Genomic DNA, 16469 nt, shown 5'->3' with positions numbered 1-16469 from the left:
CTTTTAGAGTTCTAGTTTTTTAAATCTAATTGTGACGGACAGACCGACCAACAGACAAAACGCACAAAAATAATCTTCTTTTATTCGGATGGGGGCACTAAACAAAAAATAAATAAAATCTGATTTTTTTTTTAAAGTTTAAGGAATTGGTTTAGTACCTGATCATGTAGCGACGTTACGCTACTGCACGAAAATCGCTGCATAAAAAGTCCTTTTAAAAAAATGTGTGTGATATTTACATACAAAATGCATTATTAGCCTTTATAAACAAACAGAAATGTTTTCTTTTAATTTTAGCAGCTATTTGACCAGAAAAAAACATCTTTAACTATTATTTATATTTGTTGTAAACATTTTCTGTACATTTTTAAAATATATTTGACTTAGTGATACTGAAAATTCACAAAATTTGTCCGTCTTTGTTAACATATTGTAACATTGCCTCCCTTACATTTACTTAATTGTTTTAGAATTGGTGTATTTTTATAAAAAAATGTCGCTTGCATAATTAATTTTATAAATTAAACGGTTTGCTTTTAGAAAAAAAAAAGTAGCCGTTGCACCTAAACTTTTGAAGCCGCATTTAATGATGAAATAATATTTTTCATATCTCTTCTAGTTTTCGAGATCTGATGTGACAGACGGACAGACGGACAGACAGACAGACGGACAGACGGACATTTTGCACAAACCTAATAGCGGCTTTTTCCCCTTACGGGGGCCGCTAAAAAAACTTGACCTAAAATAGTATCAAAAAGATAGATCTAGAGTCTATTTTTTTTCAAGAGAGAGAAAGAGAGAGAGCAAGTAGTGATAAGGATGTTTGTATGTAGATAAGTCTACACTCTACTCTGTAGCACTGTCTTTTCTCTACATTCAAAGCAACGATTACATTTAATAAAACCAAATATTTAGTTTCCCTTTAGAACACACAAGACCAAAATAAATGTAGTGTGGGAACTGGAGGGGGAATTTAATTGAGGAAAAAACTTTTCTCCTCTCTAGGCCTGAAACTAAAGAAATGTATCTGGTGTCTGGGACTGTATTTTGCGTTGTCTTATAATTAAAGGATGACCAAAAATTGTCAAATTAACCAAATGTACAATATGTAGATTCAACAGATGAACGATTGTGCTGAGAGCATGTTAAAAGTTAAGGTCCAAAAAGTGTAACTGCTGCGTTGTGAGGTGAGGGTTCAGGTCGATAAGGAACATTGAGTGTATTAAATATCTTGATATTGGAGTGGGAAGTCAAAGAAAAGTAAAGATACTGTACGTAAGACTAACCTTTTTTTCTGTGGCTGGAGGGCGGCTAAGGGGGGGAAGCGGATAAGTAAAAGTGATACTAGAATTCACGTGCCTAAAACATTGTGGACGTTTGTGTGACCAGGGAGTGGGCGTTCTAAAGTGGATCGTTACGAGTCCAGCCGAAATCTATGCAATAGAACATTACGATGCGCAAGGGGAAAAACAAATAAAAAAGGTGTAAGAGAGAGAGAGAAAGAGAGAGAAAAGGAAAGACAAACAGACAAAATAGTTCACGGTTTATAAAGTATATTAGTGGGATTGTTACAAGCCTTATTATAATGTGTGTGACAGGTTAATGAAAGTGTCGTGTGTTTGGCGTGTTTAATGTCTAGGGGATGATTATTTTTGAAATTATCACACACCTACCTATCAGCATATAAATCGGGAGCAGGCACGCAACGAGGCAAGCAATGAAAGAGAGATACAAAGTTAAAAATGAAGAATATTTATTTACATAAATATTTACATAGAAGAATAAAAAGGAGGAGGGTTTGCATCTATCTCAAATCAAAACTATGTTTAATCATCACTCTTGCACTTAATAAGAGAGTATGTCACTTTGTCTTCTGAACTTAGCTGGTTGTCCTGCTTGGGTCGCAGCTGGCTGTGTCCTAGCTTGAGGTTCTGAAGTTGGAGGTGGCGCTCTAGCGGGTAGAGGGACGCCGGTGATACAGTTCTTGTGGAGTCTCAATCCAAAGTTCTGATATCTGTACTGGGCACAGTAGTGCGGGTGGCCGGCTACCGTGGGCACAAGGGTACTGCGGGCAGAGCGGATCTGCCGTGGGCAGCGTAGTGAACAGGATAAGTCCAGTGAGTTGCGGAGGGTTTGGCGTAGCTATGACGTCTCGCACAGACTCTGGGTCTATAGGGACGTCGTACCTAATAAGTTGACAAGTGGGCTGTCGAATAGGCAGGCAAGTAGAGCCGATAGCGCCAAGTAGTAGAGTTGAGTAGATCCACGTAGACAGTAGAAGCTACTCAACAGCAAATAGGCCAGTGTGCAGTGCTGAATAGCACTAAGTACAAAGGCAATAGATCCAAACAAATAGTTGAGTAGTGTCGAGTAGACACTGAACAGCAAATAGGCAGTTGACTGGGCAGACAATGCCAAATAAATAGGCAGGTGAATTATCCGATAAATAGTTGAGTAGATCTAAGTAGGCAGGAGATGATACTCAATAACAAGTAGGCAGTAGTGCAGCCAATGCCAAATAAATAGGTGATTCTCAATAGCAAATAAGCAGACACCCAACGGAGGCTGCGGATAAATAAAGACAAGTTAGGACATGTCTCTCATGCATCTTATCGATGTCCTCGACTGAGGTGCATTCGTCAGATTGGTAAAATTGCTTTTGAGTACAATAAGGAGATGATGGCAAATGGGATTTGGAAAATAGAGGGCTGATAGTAGCAATATAAAAATGTACATAAAAGGGGAAATAATAATCTCAAATAAACAACACAAGTGGAAAGAGAAAAGGGGGGGGGGCGGACGCTGGTCAGCGACCATGACGCTATTGTGTACATGTGGCCGTCGGTCAAGAACAATGGAGCGCCCTTGAATGGGGAGAGCGTCCGTTCAAGTGGGCGCATCTCTCGTCAAAGTAGAATGACTACAGGGGAGATAATTCATATCTCTTTTCTAAGCGCAGTATTAGTGCGCTAGTAAAATTATCAAGGCGGTCAGCCGAGATAAAGGAATTAAAATAAGATGTACAAATACATACATGGTTGCATCAACGATCAATTGAGCAACGTAGCATTAATAGCTTAATGCAATACATAAATACATACATATGCCATGTTTATGTTTTCTACTTACAACAGTGAGAAATACACAATGCACTAATTAAATGTAAATGAAATAATAAAATGCACATGATAATATCCAGTGAGAAACATGCACAAAGTAACTAAGATTGAACTTGTGATTAAGTTCGGCTTACCACCAGGTATTCCTCTAAGAGTAAGAATAAACGAAATAGTCCAGACTCGACTGTCCAGCTAGCGAGCGAGTCTGGTTTGATTTAATCTACCTTATAAAGGCCCTGAAGAGGTGGGCGGAAACAGGAAATGCGATAGGCTTACTCACGTGGGTGAAGTCCGACAAGAGTCCCACCTTGGAGTGTCACGAGGCGTGTTGACCCAAGTAATCTCTTTGATCAAAGACTGACGTGGGAGAGGGGGGAAGAAAGAGTAACTTGCATTCCACCCAAGGTGGTGTCAACCGCGACCGTCAGACATCCGGCGGGCAAGACCAAAGAGACTGTGTGTTTATCTTTCCCCGATCAAGGGGAGATAAGTGAAAGGACGCGGCCTAGCTATCTCCAAGGTGGTGGACTAAGTCTAGCCTGGAGAGGAAAAGGTGGGGCGGGTGATGGAATTGGGGATAGGATGGGGAAGTAATTAAAATAAAATAAATAAATAATAATAAATAATAATTAATGCTGTGATAAGTTTGAGTGACTCTGACAGCAAGCTTTTGACTTGTCACAATGTCGGAAGTTTACATATATATAATACTCCTCATCACTCTCTCACAGATCACTAATTCTCCCACTTGTCGTGGGCGATAATATACGAAAATGTATCCTGTGATTACTTAACTAGAACAACTAAAGTATAAAGCCGACATGTAAATGTCTGATGTGCAACATTGTATTTCCGTCAGTTTCAGCACTTACTAACATTATTTTGGTGCATATTGTATTTTCGTTCGATGTTTAAAAAGCTTCTATCAACTCTGTCTGTCTAATACAAAGTGTGTACACGTTACTTCAACCTAACCCATTCTCGGATCAGGCTGAAACTTCGCAAAATTATTCATTGACATAGACATGAATCAATAAAAAAAAAGTAACCAATTAGTCAATTTATCAAAGGTAATTGTACATTGTAGTTATTGTGTAGAGCGATATGAGAACGACTAGATCTAACTCTACATGTAAATCGAAAATCTTAAGAATTCCCTCAATGAATATTGGACGCTTCGAGTAGATTTATATCTACAAATTAGTCTCTTTTATATATTTTACAAAATCTTAAAAATTCACATTCTCGCAGTAAATATAGGAGGCAGCGTTTGATTCAAAGAAGGGTATGTTTTGTTGTCAACTAAACTGTGTTTAACTTGCTTTTCATTTGAGAGATAAAAAAAAAGGTTGGGCGTCCTAAACTTTAGTGGTTGGGTATGAAACCTTTCTATTTGAGAATGTTCAAAACTTGTATGTGTCCTGAAAACCTTATCTCTATTTTGTGTAAATTTTAACAAAGGTTTTGGTGCAATGCTAACATAGACACTATTAATTAAAGAAAAAAATGCAGAGGAAGTGAGTTGAGACAAACAGGTGGAGTGAGTGGAGATAGACAGGTGGAGTTGAGACAGACAGGTGAAGTTGAGACAGATAGGTGGAGTGAGTTGAGACAGACAGGTGGTGTGAGTTGAGACAGACAGGTGGAGCTGAGACAGACAGGTGGAGTTGAGACAGACAGGTGGAGTGAGTTGAGACAGACAGGTGGTGTGAGTTGAGACAGATAGGTGGAGTGAGTTGAGACAGACAGGTGGTGTGAGTTGAGACAGACAGGTGGAGCTGAGACAGACAGGTGGAGTTGAGACAGACAGGTGGAGTGAGTTGAGACAGACAGGTGGTGTGAGTTGAGACAGACAGGTGGAGCTGAGAAAGACAGGTGGAGCTGAGACAGACAGGTGAAGTTGAGACAGATAGGTGGAGTGAGTTGAGACAGACAGGTGGTGTGAGTTGAGACAGACAGGTGGAGCTGAGACAGACAGGTGGAGTTGAGACAGACAGGTGGAGTGAGTTGAGACAGACAGGTGGAGTGAGTTGAGACAGACAGATGGAGAGAGTTGAGACAGACAGATGGAGAGAGTTGAGAAAGACAGGTGGAGTGAGTTGAGACAGACAGAGGGAGAGAGTTGAGAAAGACAGGTGGAGTGAGTTGAGACAGACAGATGGAGAGAGTTGAGACAGACAGGTGGAGTGAGTTGAGACAGACAGGTGGAGTGAGTTGAGACAGACAGAGGGAGTGAGTTAAAACAGACAGATGGAGAGAGTTGAGACAGACATGTGGAGTGAGTTGAGAAAGACAGGTGGAGTTGAGACAGACAGATGGAGAGAGTTGAGACAGACAGGTGGAGTGAGTTGAGACAGACAGATGGAGAGAGTTGAGACAGACAGATGGAGAGAGTTGAGACAGACAGATGGAGAGAGTTGAGACAGACAGATGGATAAAGTTGAGACAGACAGATGGAGAGAGTTGAGACAGACAGGTGGAGTGAGTTGAGACAGAAAGATGGAGAGAGTTGAGATAGACAGGTGTAGTGAGTTGAGACAGACAGATGGAGAGAGTTGAGACAGACAGGTGGATTGAGTTGAGACAGACAGGTGGAGTGAGTTAAGACACACAGGTGAAGTGAGTTGAGACAGACAGGTGGAGTGAGTTGAGACAGACAGAGGGAGAGAGTTGAGACAGACAGGTGGAGTGAGTTGAGACAGACAGAGGGAGTGAGTTAAGACAGACAGAGGGAGTAAGTTAAGACAGACAGGTGGAGTGAGTTGAGACAGACAGACAGGTGGAGTGAGTTGAGACAGACGGACAGGTGGAGTGAGTTGAGACAGACATGCGGATTGAGTTGAGACAGACAGGTGGAGTGAGTTAAGACATACAGGTGGAGTGAGTTGAGACAGACAGGTGGAGTGAGTTGAGACAGACAGACAGGTGGAGTTGAGACAGACAGATGGAGTGAGTTGAGACGGACAGGTGGAGTGAGTTGAGACAGACAGGTGGAGTGAGTTGAGACAGACAGGTGAAGTTGAGACAGACAGGTGGAGTGAGTTAAGACAGACAGACATGTGGAGTGAGTTGAGACAGACAGGTGGATTGAGTTGAGACAGATAGGTGGAGTGAGTTAAGACAGACAGGTGGAGTGAGTTGAGACAGACAGGTGGAGTGAGTTGAGACAGACAGACAGGTGGAGTGAGTTGAGACAGACAGATGGAGTGAGTTGAGACGGACAGGTGGAGTGAGTTGAGACAGACAGGTGGAGTGAGTTGAGACAGACAGGTGAAGTGAGTTGAGACAGACAGGTGGAGTGAGTTGGGACAGACAGATGGAGAGAGTTGAGACAGACAGGTGGAGTGAGTTGAGACAGACAGATGGAGAGAGTTGAGACAGACAGGTGGAGTGAGTTGAGACAGACAGATGGAAAGAGTTGAGACAGACAGATGGAGAGAGTTGAGACAGACAGGTGGAGTGAGTTGGGACAGACAGGTGGAGTGAGTTGAGACAGACAGATGGAGAGAGTTGAGACAGACAGGTGGAGTGAGTTGAGACAGACAGATGGAGAGAGTTGAGACAGACAGGTGGAGTGAGTTGAGACAGACAGATGGAGAGAGTTGAGACAGACAGGTGGAGTGAATTGAGACAGACAGGTGGAGTGAGTTGAGACGGATAGAGGGAGTTGAAATAGGTTTTGCAATAGGAGAAAAACATAAATACTTCATATTGACATTTAAGTATAAGAAATTTGGTGTCATCACCTTCGTAATCCTTCGTTAACATAGCTCAAATATTCCACCTCAGTTCTGTCTCGGATCCAGATGGAGCTTATGTACTGAAGTGCGTGTGGATTTCTATTTTAGTCAGATTAGTTGGACTAGGAAGTGTCTCCCTAGGGGAACACCATGTACTGACAATTTGGACGTGAATGCGGTCTTTGTTTTTTTTTTGTTTTTTTCGAGGACAAAAACAATTCTACCAAAACCAAATTTGAGAATTATCATTTAGTTTAGATAAGGTATTAGCAATGTCTGTCATTACATTATCAAATGAAATGTTGTCGTTTCATTTTCTGATTAGAATCTTTCAAACTGTTTTCTCGAATGACGCTCTAGCAACTTAAATAGATCCGTAACATACTTCGAAAAAGATTAAAAAATATTTTGCCCATAAAGGTTTAGGATATCTTTATCGAACAAAACAAAATAAAAATAAAAAGTTCTTACAGCAAATAAATGAACATTTTGTAATAACTCATTGAAAGTTAAATAAAATACATCACATCGGCACTATTGACATCACATTGTCAGTATTGACTTCACATTGTCAGTATTGACGTCACATTGGCAGTATTGACGTCACATTGTCAGTATTGACTTCACATTGTCAGTATTGACTTCACATTGGCAGTATTGACGTCACATTGGCAGTATTGTCGTCATATTGGCAGTATTGACGTCACATTGGCAGTATTGCCGTCATATTGGCAGTATTGACGTTAAATTGGCAGAATTGACGTCACATTGGCAGTATTGTCGTCATATTGGCAGTATTGATGTCAAAATGGTAGTATTGCCGTCATATTGGCAGTATTGACGTTAAATTAGCAGTATTGACGTCACATTGTCAGTATTGACGTCACATTGGCAGTATTGACGATATATCGTCAGCTTGGACTCCATGTCAAACTCATTTACTTTCTTTTCCTTTAAAAGTCTACAAACTATCCAATAATGTCATGGAATACACTCCAGTGAGTCTGACTGCACTAGTGTCCAATAATGTCATGGAATATACTCCAGTGAGTCTGACTACACTAGTGTCCAATAATGTCATGGAATACACTCCAGTGAGTCTGACTACACTAGTGTCCAATAATGTCATGGAATACACTCCAGTGAGTCTGACTACACTAGTGTCCAATAATGTCATGGAATACACTCCAGTGAGTCTGACTACACTAGTGTCCAATAATGTCATGGAATACACTCCAGTGAGTCTGACTACACTAGTGTCCAATAATGTCATGGAATACACTCCAGTGAGTCTGACTACACTAGTGTCCAATAATGTCATGGAATACACTCCAGTGAGTCTGACTACACTAGTGTCCAATAATGTCATGGAATACACTCCAGTGAGTCTGACTACACTAGTGTCCAATAATGTCATGGAATACACTCCAGTGAGTCTGACTACACTAGTGTCCAATAATGTCATGGAATACACTCCAGTGAGTCTGACTACACTAGTGTCCAATAATGTCATGGAATACACTCCAGTGAGTCTGACTACACTAGTGTCCAATAATGTCATGGAATACACTCCAGTGAGTCTGACTACACTAGTGTCCAATAATGTCATGGAATACACTCCAGTGAGTCTGACTACACTAGTGTCCAATAATGTCATGGAATACACTCCAGTGAGTCTGACTACACTAGTGTCCAATAATGTCATGGAATACACTCCAGTGAGTCTGACTACACTAGTGTCCAATAATGTCATGGAATACACTCCAGTGAGTCTGACTACACTAGTGTCCAATAATGTCATGGAATACACTCCAGTGAGTCTGACTACACTAGTGTCCAATAATGTCATGGAATACACTCCAGTGAGTCTGACTACACTAGTGTCCAATAATGTCATGGAATACACTCCAGTGAGTCTGACTACACTAGTGTCCAATAATGTCATGGAATACACTCCAGTGAGTCTGAGTACAGTAGTGTCCAATAATGTCATGGAATACACTCCAGTGAGTCTGACTACACTAGTGTCCAATAATGTCATGGAATACACTCCAGTGAGTCTGACTACACTAGTGTCCAATAATGTCATGGAATACACTCCAGTGAGTCTGACTACACTAGTGTCCAATAATGTCATGGAATACACTCCAGTGAGTCTGAGTACACTAGTGTCCAATAATGTCATGGAATACATTCCAGTGAGTCTGACTACACTAGTGTCCAATAATGTCATGGAATACACTCCAGTGAGTCTGACTACACTAGTGTCCAATAATGTCATGGAATACACTCCAGTGAGTCTGAGTACAGTAGTGTCCAATAATGTCATGGAATACACTCCAGTGAGTCTGACTACACTAGTGTCCAATAATGTCATGGAATACACTCCAGTGAGTCTGAGTACAGTAGTGTCCAATAATGTCATGGAATACACTCCAGTGAGTCTGAGTACAGTAGTGTCCAATAATGTCATGGAATACACTCCAGTGAGTCTGAGTACAGTAGTGTCCAATAATGTCATGGAATACACTCCAGTGAGTCTGACTACACTAGTGTCCAATAATGTCATGGAATACACTCCAGTGAGTCTGAGTACAGTAGTGTCCAATAATGTCATGGAATACACTCCAGTGAGTCTGACTACACTAGTGTCCAATAATGTCATGGAATACACTCCAGTGAGTCTGACTACACTAGTGCCCAATAATGTCATGGAATACACTCCAGTGAGTCTGACTACACTAGTGCCCAATAATGTCATGGAATACACTCCAGTGAGTCTGACTACACTAGTGTCCAATAATGTCATGGAATACACTCCAGTGAGTCTGACTACACTAGTGTCCAATAATGTCATGGAATACACTCCAGTGAGTCTGAGTACAGTAGTGCAAGCGCTGACTGTGTTGATTTCGTCCTAAATGTTCGCATTTAATCAGGGACACGAAACCATAAGCTTTGGATCGTGCCCGCCCTGCTCTTTATGGTGAAGGTCATCCTCTCAGTTTGTCCACATCCTCACTCATTAGTCGAGACTTAAGCCGCAAGACTCTGCGCTAGCTAGGAAGTCAAGGAAATAGCTGAGGAAAAAAAATATCATTGTCTAGAGGTCACTAGAGGTCATACTTTGTATGTCTGTTACGTTTTTCATTTAAAAAGTGTTGATGCCTTGAGGAACATTTAATCCATAGCTACCGTTAAACCACTGCGAGCGTTGCAGCATTAATCTTAGATTGTATGACTTCTTTATTTTGTTCTTTGTACATCTTCCACTCACCCTCGCCCCGTCTCTCTTGTAAGTATGCTGCTTCATGAGTTGTCTCATTGCAGAGTTTAGTTTCCATCCATGGAGAGTTTGCAAGCGAATAAGAGGAAAATGTAAAAGTGGAGATAATACTGTTCCAGTCTGTCCCCTCGGGAGCAATGAAGAATTAAATAAAATACTGTATAAATACGACTATACCTGCTTCATGAAGCTGAGAAGTTTCCTAAGAGCTATCATTATTTACTCAGAACTCATGAATCATACATTGAATACAAATGTAACTTTTTGTTTTAATCCCGCACCAATGCCCCCTACCCATGAAAAACAAATCGCGGTTAATATAATGTATCAACAACCTACACACAATCTATACAATTCTAATGATAGGTGAATAGCTGCAGACTTACAAGACGTGTGCAAAATGTTCCTGAACGTCTAGTTATTTCATTATTTAACTGTTTAATGAATGAGGCCTACAAGCTGACTTCTGTCTGTTCAAGAGAATCCTCTAGCTTAATTTATATTGAATGTTCATTTTAATTTGAACAATTTATCACAGTCAAACTAAAGTTTTCCCAGTGTGTCCATTTAGCTAGTCATTCTTTCCTTCTTTCTTATTTCTAGGAAAATCGTTTTCAAAAGAAAAAAGAAATAAAATGTAAATTTGGCTCGAGAGCTATTACTAGAACTAGAAAATCTTGATCTTAAACGGACTATATGGGTATTTTGGAGTATTTTATCATTTATCAATGAGTTAAATTAATTCATGTTCAGGATCATTTTGCGCATCGTCTTCTAAGTTTAGATCTAAAGTGTTATCATTGGAATAGAATCAAGTCAAGTTGATCTATGCATTCGATAACAAGCACTCCGTGTGGGGAGGCGGGTATAAATGCTCCATTTTTTTAAAACTAAAATTCCCATGAGTTATTAAGACCAAACTAATCGCTCTATACTTTGTATAAATGAGGTATTGTCATTTATTTAACAAATATTTTTTTTAAAATATAAAAGTCTCCCGTTCCGTAGCTGATTACTTTTATTGGAAACCATTCTGTGTAATAAGAAAGAAAAGGGCATCTAGCTAAAAAAAATTCGAAAAACTGGTGTGGATAAGTTGTCTACTCCTTCTAGAGCTAGTGTACAATGTTGTCATACCTTGTTATAATTTTTGTTTTTGAGGTTTAAATTATTATATTTGACAATAACTTTTGTTTACAACAGGTGCTTTTGATTACCTGGGTCTGAATCACTACACGACACATCTTGTCACACAAAGCAACACCACAACCATGCGACCACACTATGAAGATGACCAGGACATTGAGATCTTAAATGACCCATGCTGGGCACCGTAAGTCTACTTTTTAAGTCTGGCTTGTCCTCTAGTGTGAGTCTTTGATATAAAGGGATTGTAAAAAAGCAATTAATTTTGTCACAACAATTTTGACTTGACTGTGAATGCCAAGTAAATAATCCAGAAATCCTCTCAGCTTAATTCAAATATCCAAAGTTTAGCTGGATAAATAGAAACTCTCTGAAATATCAACAAAACGAAAAGAGTTCCAACATAGCACACACTCAAGCACTAATTCAACACCCATTCTGACACACACTCAAGCACTAATTCAACACCCATTCTGACACACACTCAAGCACTAATTCAACACCCATTCTGACACACACTCAAGCACTAATTCAACACCCATTCTGACACACACTCAAGCACTAATTCAACACCCATTCTGACACACACTCAAGCACTAATTCAACACCCATTCTGACACACACTCAAGCACTAATTCAACACCCATTCTGACACACACTCAAGCACTAATTCAACACCCATTCTGACACACACTTAAACACTAATTCAACACCCATTCTGACACACACTCAAGCACTAATTCAACACCCATTCTGACACACACTCAAGCACTAATTCAACACCCATTCTGACACACACTCAAGCACTAATTCAACACCCATTCTGACACACACTCAAGCACTAATTCAACACCCATTCTGACACACACTCAAGCACTAATTCAACACCCATTCTGACACACACTCAAGCACTAATTCAACACCCATTCTGACACACACTTAAGCACTAATTCAACACCCATTCTGACACACACTCAAGCACTAATTCAACACCCATTCTGACACACACTCAAGCACTAATTCAACACCCATTCTGACACACACTCAAGCACTAATTCAACACCCATTCTGACACACACTTAAGCACTAATTCAACACCCATTCTGACACACACTCAAGCACTAATTCAACACCCATTCTGACACACACTCAAGCACTAATTCAACACCCATTCTGAAAACCTTGCAAGCACATATTCAACCTTTCATTCAAACTCTCAATCATGCATCAATTCAAATATATATTCAAACAAGCAATCAAACGTTCATTCAACACCCCATCAAACATCACACAAATGTGTAGGGACTGCAGGAGCGCCAACTGGAATATTTTGCTAAGCGGTCAAGCACCATTCTTCTTCCAGTCCAAGTGATTATTTTGGTGGCTAATGTGAGTCTGTTACTGTTGTTGTACATTTACTTGTTTGTTTCATCCTTTCCTATTTCTGTATACATCAGCTGTAAGGCAGACTGGCTCAGAGTGAACCCTTGGGGAATACGTTACATTTTGAGGTGGATCAAAGAGCACTATGGTAACCCTCCTATCTACATCACTGAAAATGGACGCGCCACTGACGACAGTTTGGAAGACTGGGACAGAATCTATTACTATAAATATTACATTAATGAGGTTCTCAAAGGTAAGTAAAATGATCTTTAATTAACATTGTTTTTCTGTGATAGTGTAGAATTACTGTGTAAAATGGTTGCTGTGAAAATCAAATCATTAGAACTTATTCTACTCTGTATCTAATCTATTTTTATGTATTATTAGTTTTTTTCTGATTACTTTTTTTGCTGTTTTTTCCCGGTAGCAATACGATTAGACAATGTTGATGTTCGTGGCTATTCGGCTTGGTCACTGATGGACAATCTGGAATGGACGAACGGATTTGATGAGAGATTCGGCTTTTACCACGTGGATTTTACCAGTTCCAAAAGACCCCGAAGGCCCAAACAATCTGCTTATTTTTACAGAGAATTGATAGCAAACAACGGATTCCCAAGATAGGAAGAAGCACTCCCTTTCATTGCAGTATAAAGAGCGAGATATCCTAACAAAGTTTGTTTTGTTTAGATAACAATGTTCGGTGTAACCCTTAAACATGCTCTGTTAACTGGTATTGTGAGCTTGACTAAATAATAACATTTAGAAAACATATCAGTGATATCCTCATACCATATTGCAATCATCAGGTGATATCCTTAGATCATCATGATGTTAAGAAAAAAAAGCGTTATGTTATCAAACGCTTTTAAAGAAAATAGAGAAATAATAATAAATAGTATCAATGAACTTTCTATGTAATCTTGGTATTTAGTTTTTTTCTATTGGTCTGTTCATTGTGTTTTGTTTGGTTGTGTCTTGTTCATTGTGTTTTGTTTGGTTGTGTCTTGTTCATTGTGTTTTGTTTGGTTGTGTCTTGTTCATTGTGTTTTGTTTGGTTGTGTCTTGTTCATTGTGTTTTGTTTGGTTGTGTCTTGTTCATTGTGTTTTGTTTGGTTGTGTCTTGTTTAATTTCACTTCTTAAAAAGGTAAGCAGACAGTAAGTTTTGGCGCGTGACGTTTGGCGCTGCTGTTTTGGCACTACTGTCCTAGAAAAGTTCATTTAGAAATGATTTTCAAAAAAGGTTAATACATGTTGAAGCTATATATATATATATATGGTCAAGGTTATGATCTCATGTCTAGGTGAAGAAAAAGAGGAGTCAGCCCAGGTGATGGTGACCTTTGTTTTGGTTATATCCCCATCAGTCTTTTTTTTTTTTATTTTTATGGACCATAACAACTGCGCCCCACAAACAACTGAATGCCTCAAGCAATGTGCTTTGTTTCCCAACAGAAAACGTGACACTCATCTTTACAAACACAAGATTAACATTTTTTCATCAGTCATCTTTAAACGGCATCATACATTACGATTTGTAAAACAAAGTGAGTGTTGCTTTTTAAAAAAAAAGTAGCTATTGATTGATGCTTTATAGAAAAAGATCAGAGATTTTCTTTCGGCTAAAAAATCAACAACATAAAACAAATCAACAACATATTTAGAACTTGTCAGATACAATCTAACAAATCAACAACATATTTAGAACTTGTCAGATACAATCTAACAAATCAACAACATATTTAGTACTTGTCAGATACAATCTAACAAATCAACAAGATATTTAGAACTTGTCAGATACAATCTAACAAATCAACAACATATTTAGTACTTGTCAGATACAATCTAACAAATCAACAACATATTTAGAACTTGTCAGATACAATCTAACAAATCAACAACATATTTAGTACTTGTCAGATACAATCTAACAAATCAACAACATATTTAGAACTTGTCAGATACAATCTAACAAATCAACAACATATTTAGAACTTGTCAGATACAATCTAACAAATCAACAACATATTTAGAACTTGTCAGATACAATCTAACAAATCAACAACATATTTAGAACTTGTCAGATACAATCTAACAAATCAACAACATATTTAGAACTTGTCAGATACAATCTAACAAATCAACAACATATTTAGAACTTGTCAGATACAATCTAATTTGAAAGAGACGTGTAGCAACTCAAATCCAACATTTCGAGTAGAACTTAAACTAACAACTATTCTAAGAGATTTACATCAACATAAGATTGCAACTTATACGTGCCCTCGGGCCGTAGGATATTCTCTTGCAGACAGCATGTTGTCCGCTCAGTCTCTGTACTTGATATTTGATTTTGTAAGGGTCGTGTTTCAGCCCCAGGTTGTGTTCTTAATAACAGAATCTATCATGGACATGAAACCAGACTACAGAGATGACAAAAAGAAATAAAAGTTCTACAATGAAAAGAAATATGAAGTCGATGTGTAAAAAGATTTCTGTCTGGAACAATGACATCCAGGAGGAAACGAAAGAATGCGTTAAATTTACAAAGCTTACATCAGTTCACTCTGTCTGTCTGTCTGTCTAGTCAAAAGTTTGTACACGTTAGTTCTTCCAGACCCAATCTGGGATCAAGCTGAAATTTTGCACAATTATTTCTTTCACCTGCCTACAGAAGAATCAATAAAAAAATTTACCAATTAGTTAAGTAACTATTGGTAATTAATTATTTTGTTTTGGTATCTAGAACAAGGGAAAGAAATTTTACTTGACTGATAAGGTGATATAAGTTGAATTAGTTCCCTTTATAGTTTGTAGAAAGAAAATAAATCTTAAAACCTATTTTCATCAGCAGCTCCTTGGCCCAGTAATGACTTGAGGAAGTCTTAGCCCTCAAACTCGAATTCAGGTCGCTTTTTTTTTTATAAACACATTTTAAAAAACGATCACCCAGATACCCCCTTATTTCTCCCCACTACCACTTTCCAACTGGTTCAGACAAGTAATAGGATCATAGCGTATTGAAAAAAGCTAATAGCATGAACTTACGCTAAACAAAAAGATTGGTAAAAATATTTGTAATCGTACCGATTTATTGTTGTTATTCAAGATCTATTACACATTTAATTACATGACTGATCCACAGTAATTGATACAAATAAGCTTAATATAAGTTTTTTATTTACATTCTTTTTTCTTAAAAAAAAAGCGCAAAGACAGGAAGAAATAACTGTATACCTCTAGTCTTATGAAACACATCTTTCTACTTATGTGCCTTGTTATCTGTGAGATGCTTTTAGTACATTGTAGTAGAGATGGGAAACGAACCGAACCCGAACCGAAAGAACCGAAATCGAACCTCACTTACGACCGAACCGAACTGAACACTAATATGTTCATAATGCATGAAATGTTCATGTTTTGTTTAGTTAGATTATTTCTTTATTTTTAGACAACCTTATGTCTCTAGTTCAACACTACGTCAGTAGCTAAATACTGGGTCCGTAGTTTGTATTGCTTACTATGTTTACTGTTTACTATGGTAGAAACATATGTGGACATATGGGGGATAGGGGGGTCTCTGGGATATAAGGGCTCAGTAAAAACACTATTCAGATAGAGTTTAGAATTTTACTAGAGTCCCCTTGATAGGTAACCTGTAGTTTAACACCTGTAGTTTAAGACCTGTGGTTAAATATCTTCTTATTGGCACTTCAGATTGAGCTTCAGTTTTAGTAATATCACGTTAACAAAACTCGTGGTGGCCAACCACGTAACTACCAACCACGTAA

The 16469-nt window shown here is 38.7% G+C and overlaps 1 protein-coding gene across 1 annotated transcript in view; it reads left to right on the top strand.

Annotated features, from left to right (window-relative positions):
- LOC106079679 (lactase/phlorizin hydrolase-like) overlaps positions 1-13591 on the top strand; it is a 62684-nt gene extending 49093 nt beyond the window's left edge. The window contains exons 16-18 of the mRNA XM_056031539.1: positions 11349-11478; positions 12749-12930; positions 13105-13591. Of these exons, the coding sequence (XP_055887514.1) occupies positions 11349-11478; positions 12749-12930; positions 13105-13301 (509 nt within the window). The 3' untranslated portion in view covers positions 13302-13591. The remainder of the gene's footprint in view (positions 1-11348; positions 11479-12748; positions 12931-13104) is intronic.
- The last annotated feature ends 2878 nt before the right edge of the window (positions 13592-16469 follow it).

The sequence above is a fragment of the Biomphalaria glabrata genome, chromosome 6 (genome assembly GCF_947242115.1).
Source record: "Biomphalaria glabrata chromosome 6, xgBioGlab47.1, whole genome shotgun sequence".
Classification (NCBI taxonomy): Eukaryota; Metazoa; Mollusca; class Gastropoda; family Planorbidae; genus Biomphalaria; species Biomphalaria glabrata.
This window is presented reverse-complemented; position numbering and strand designations above follow the sequence as displayed.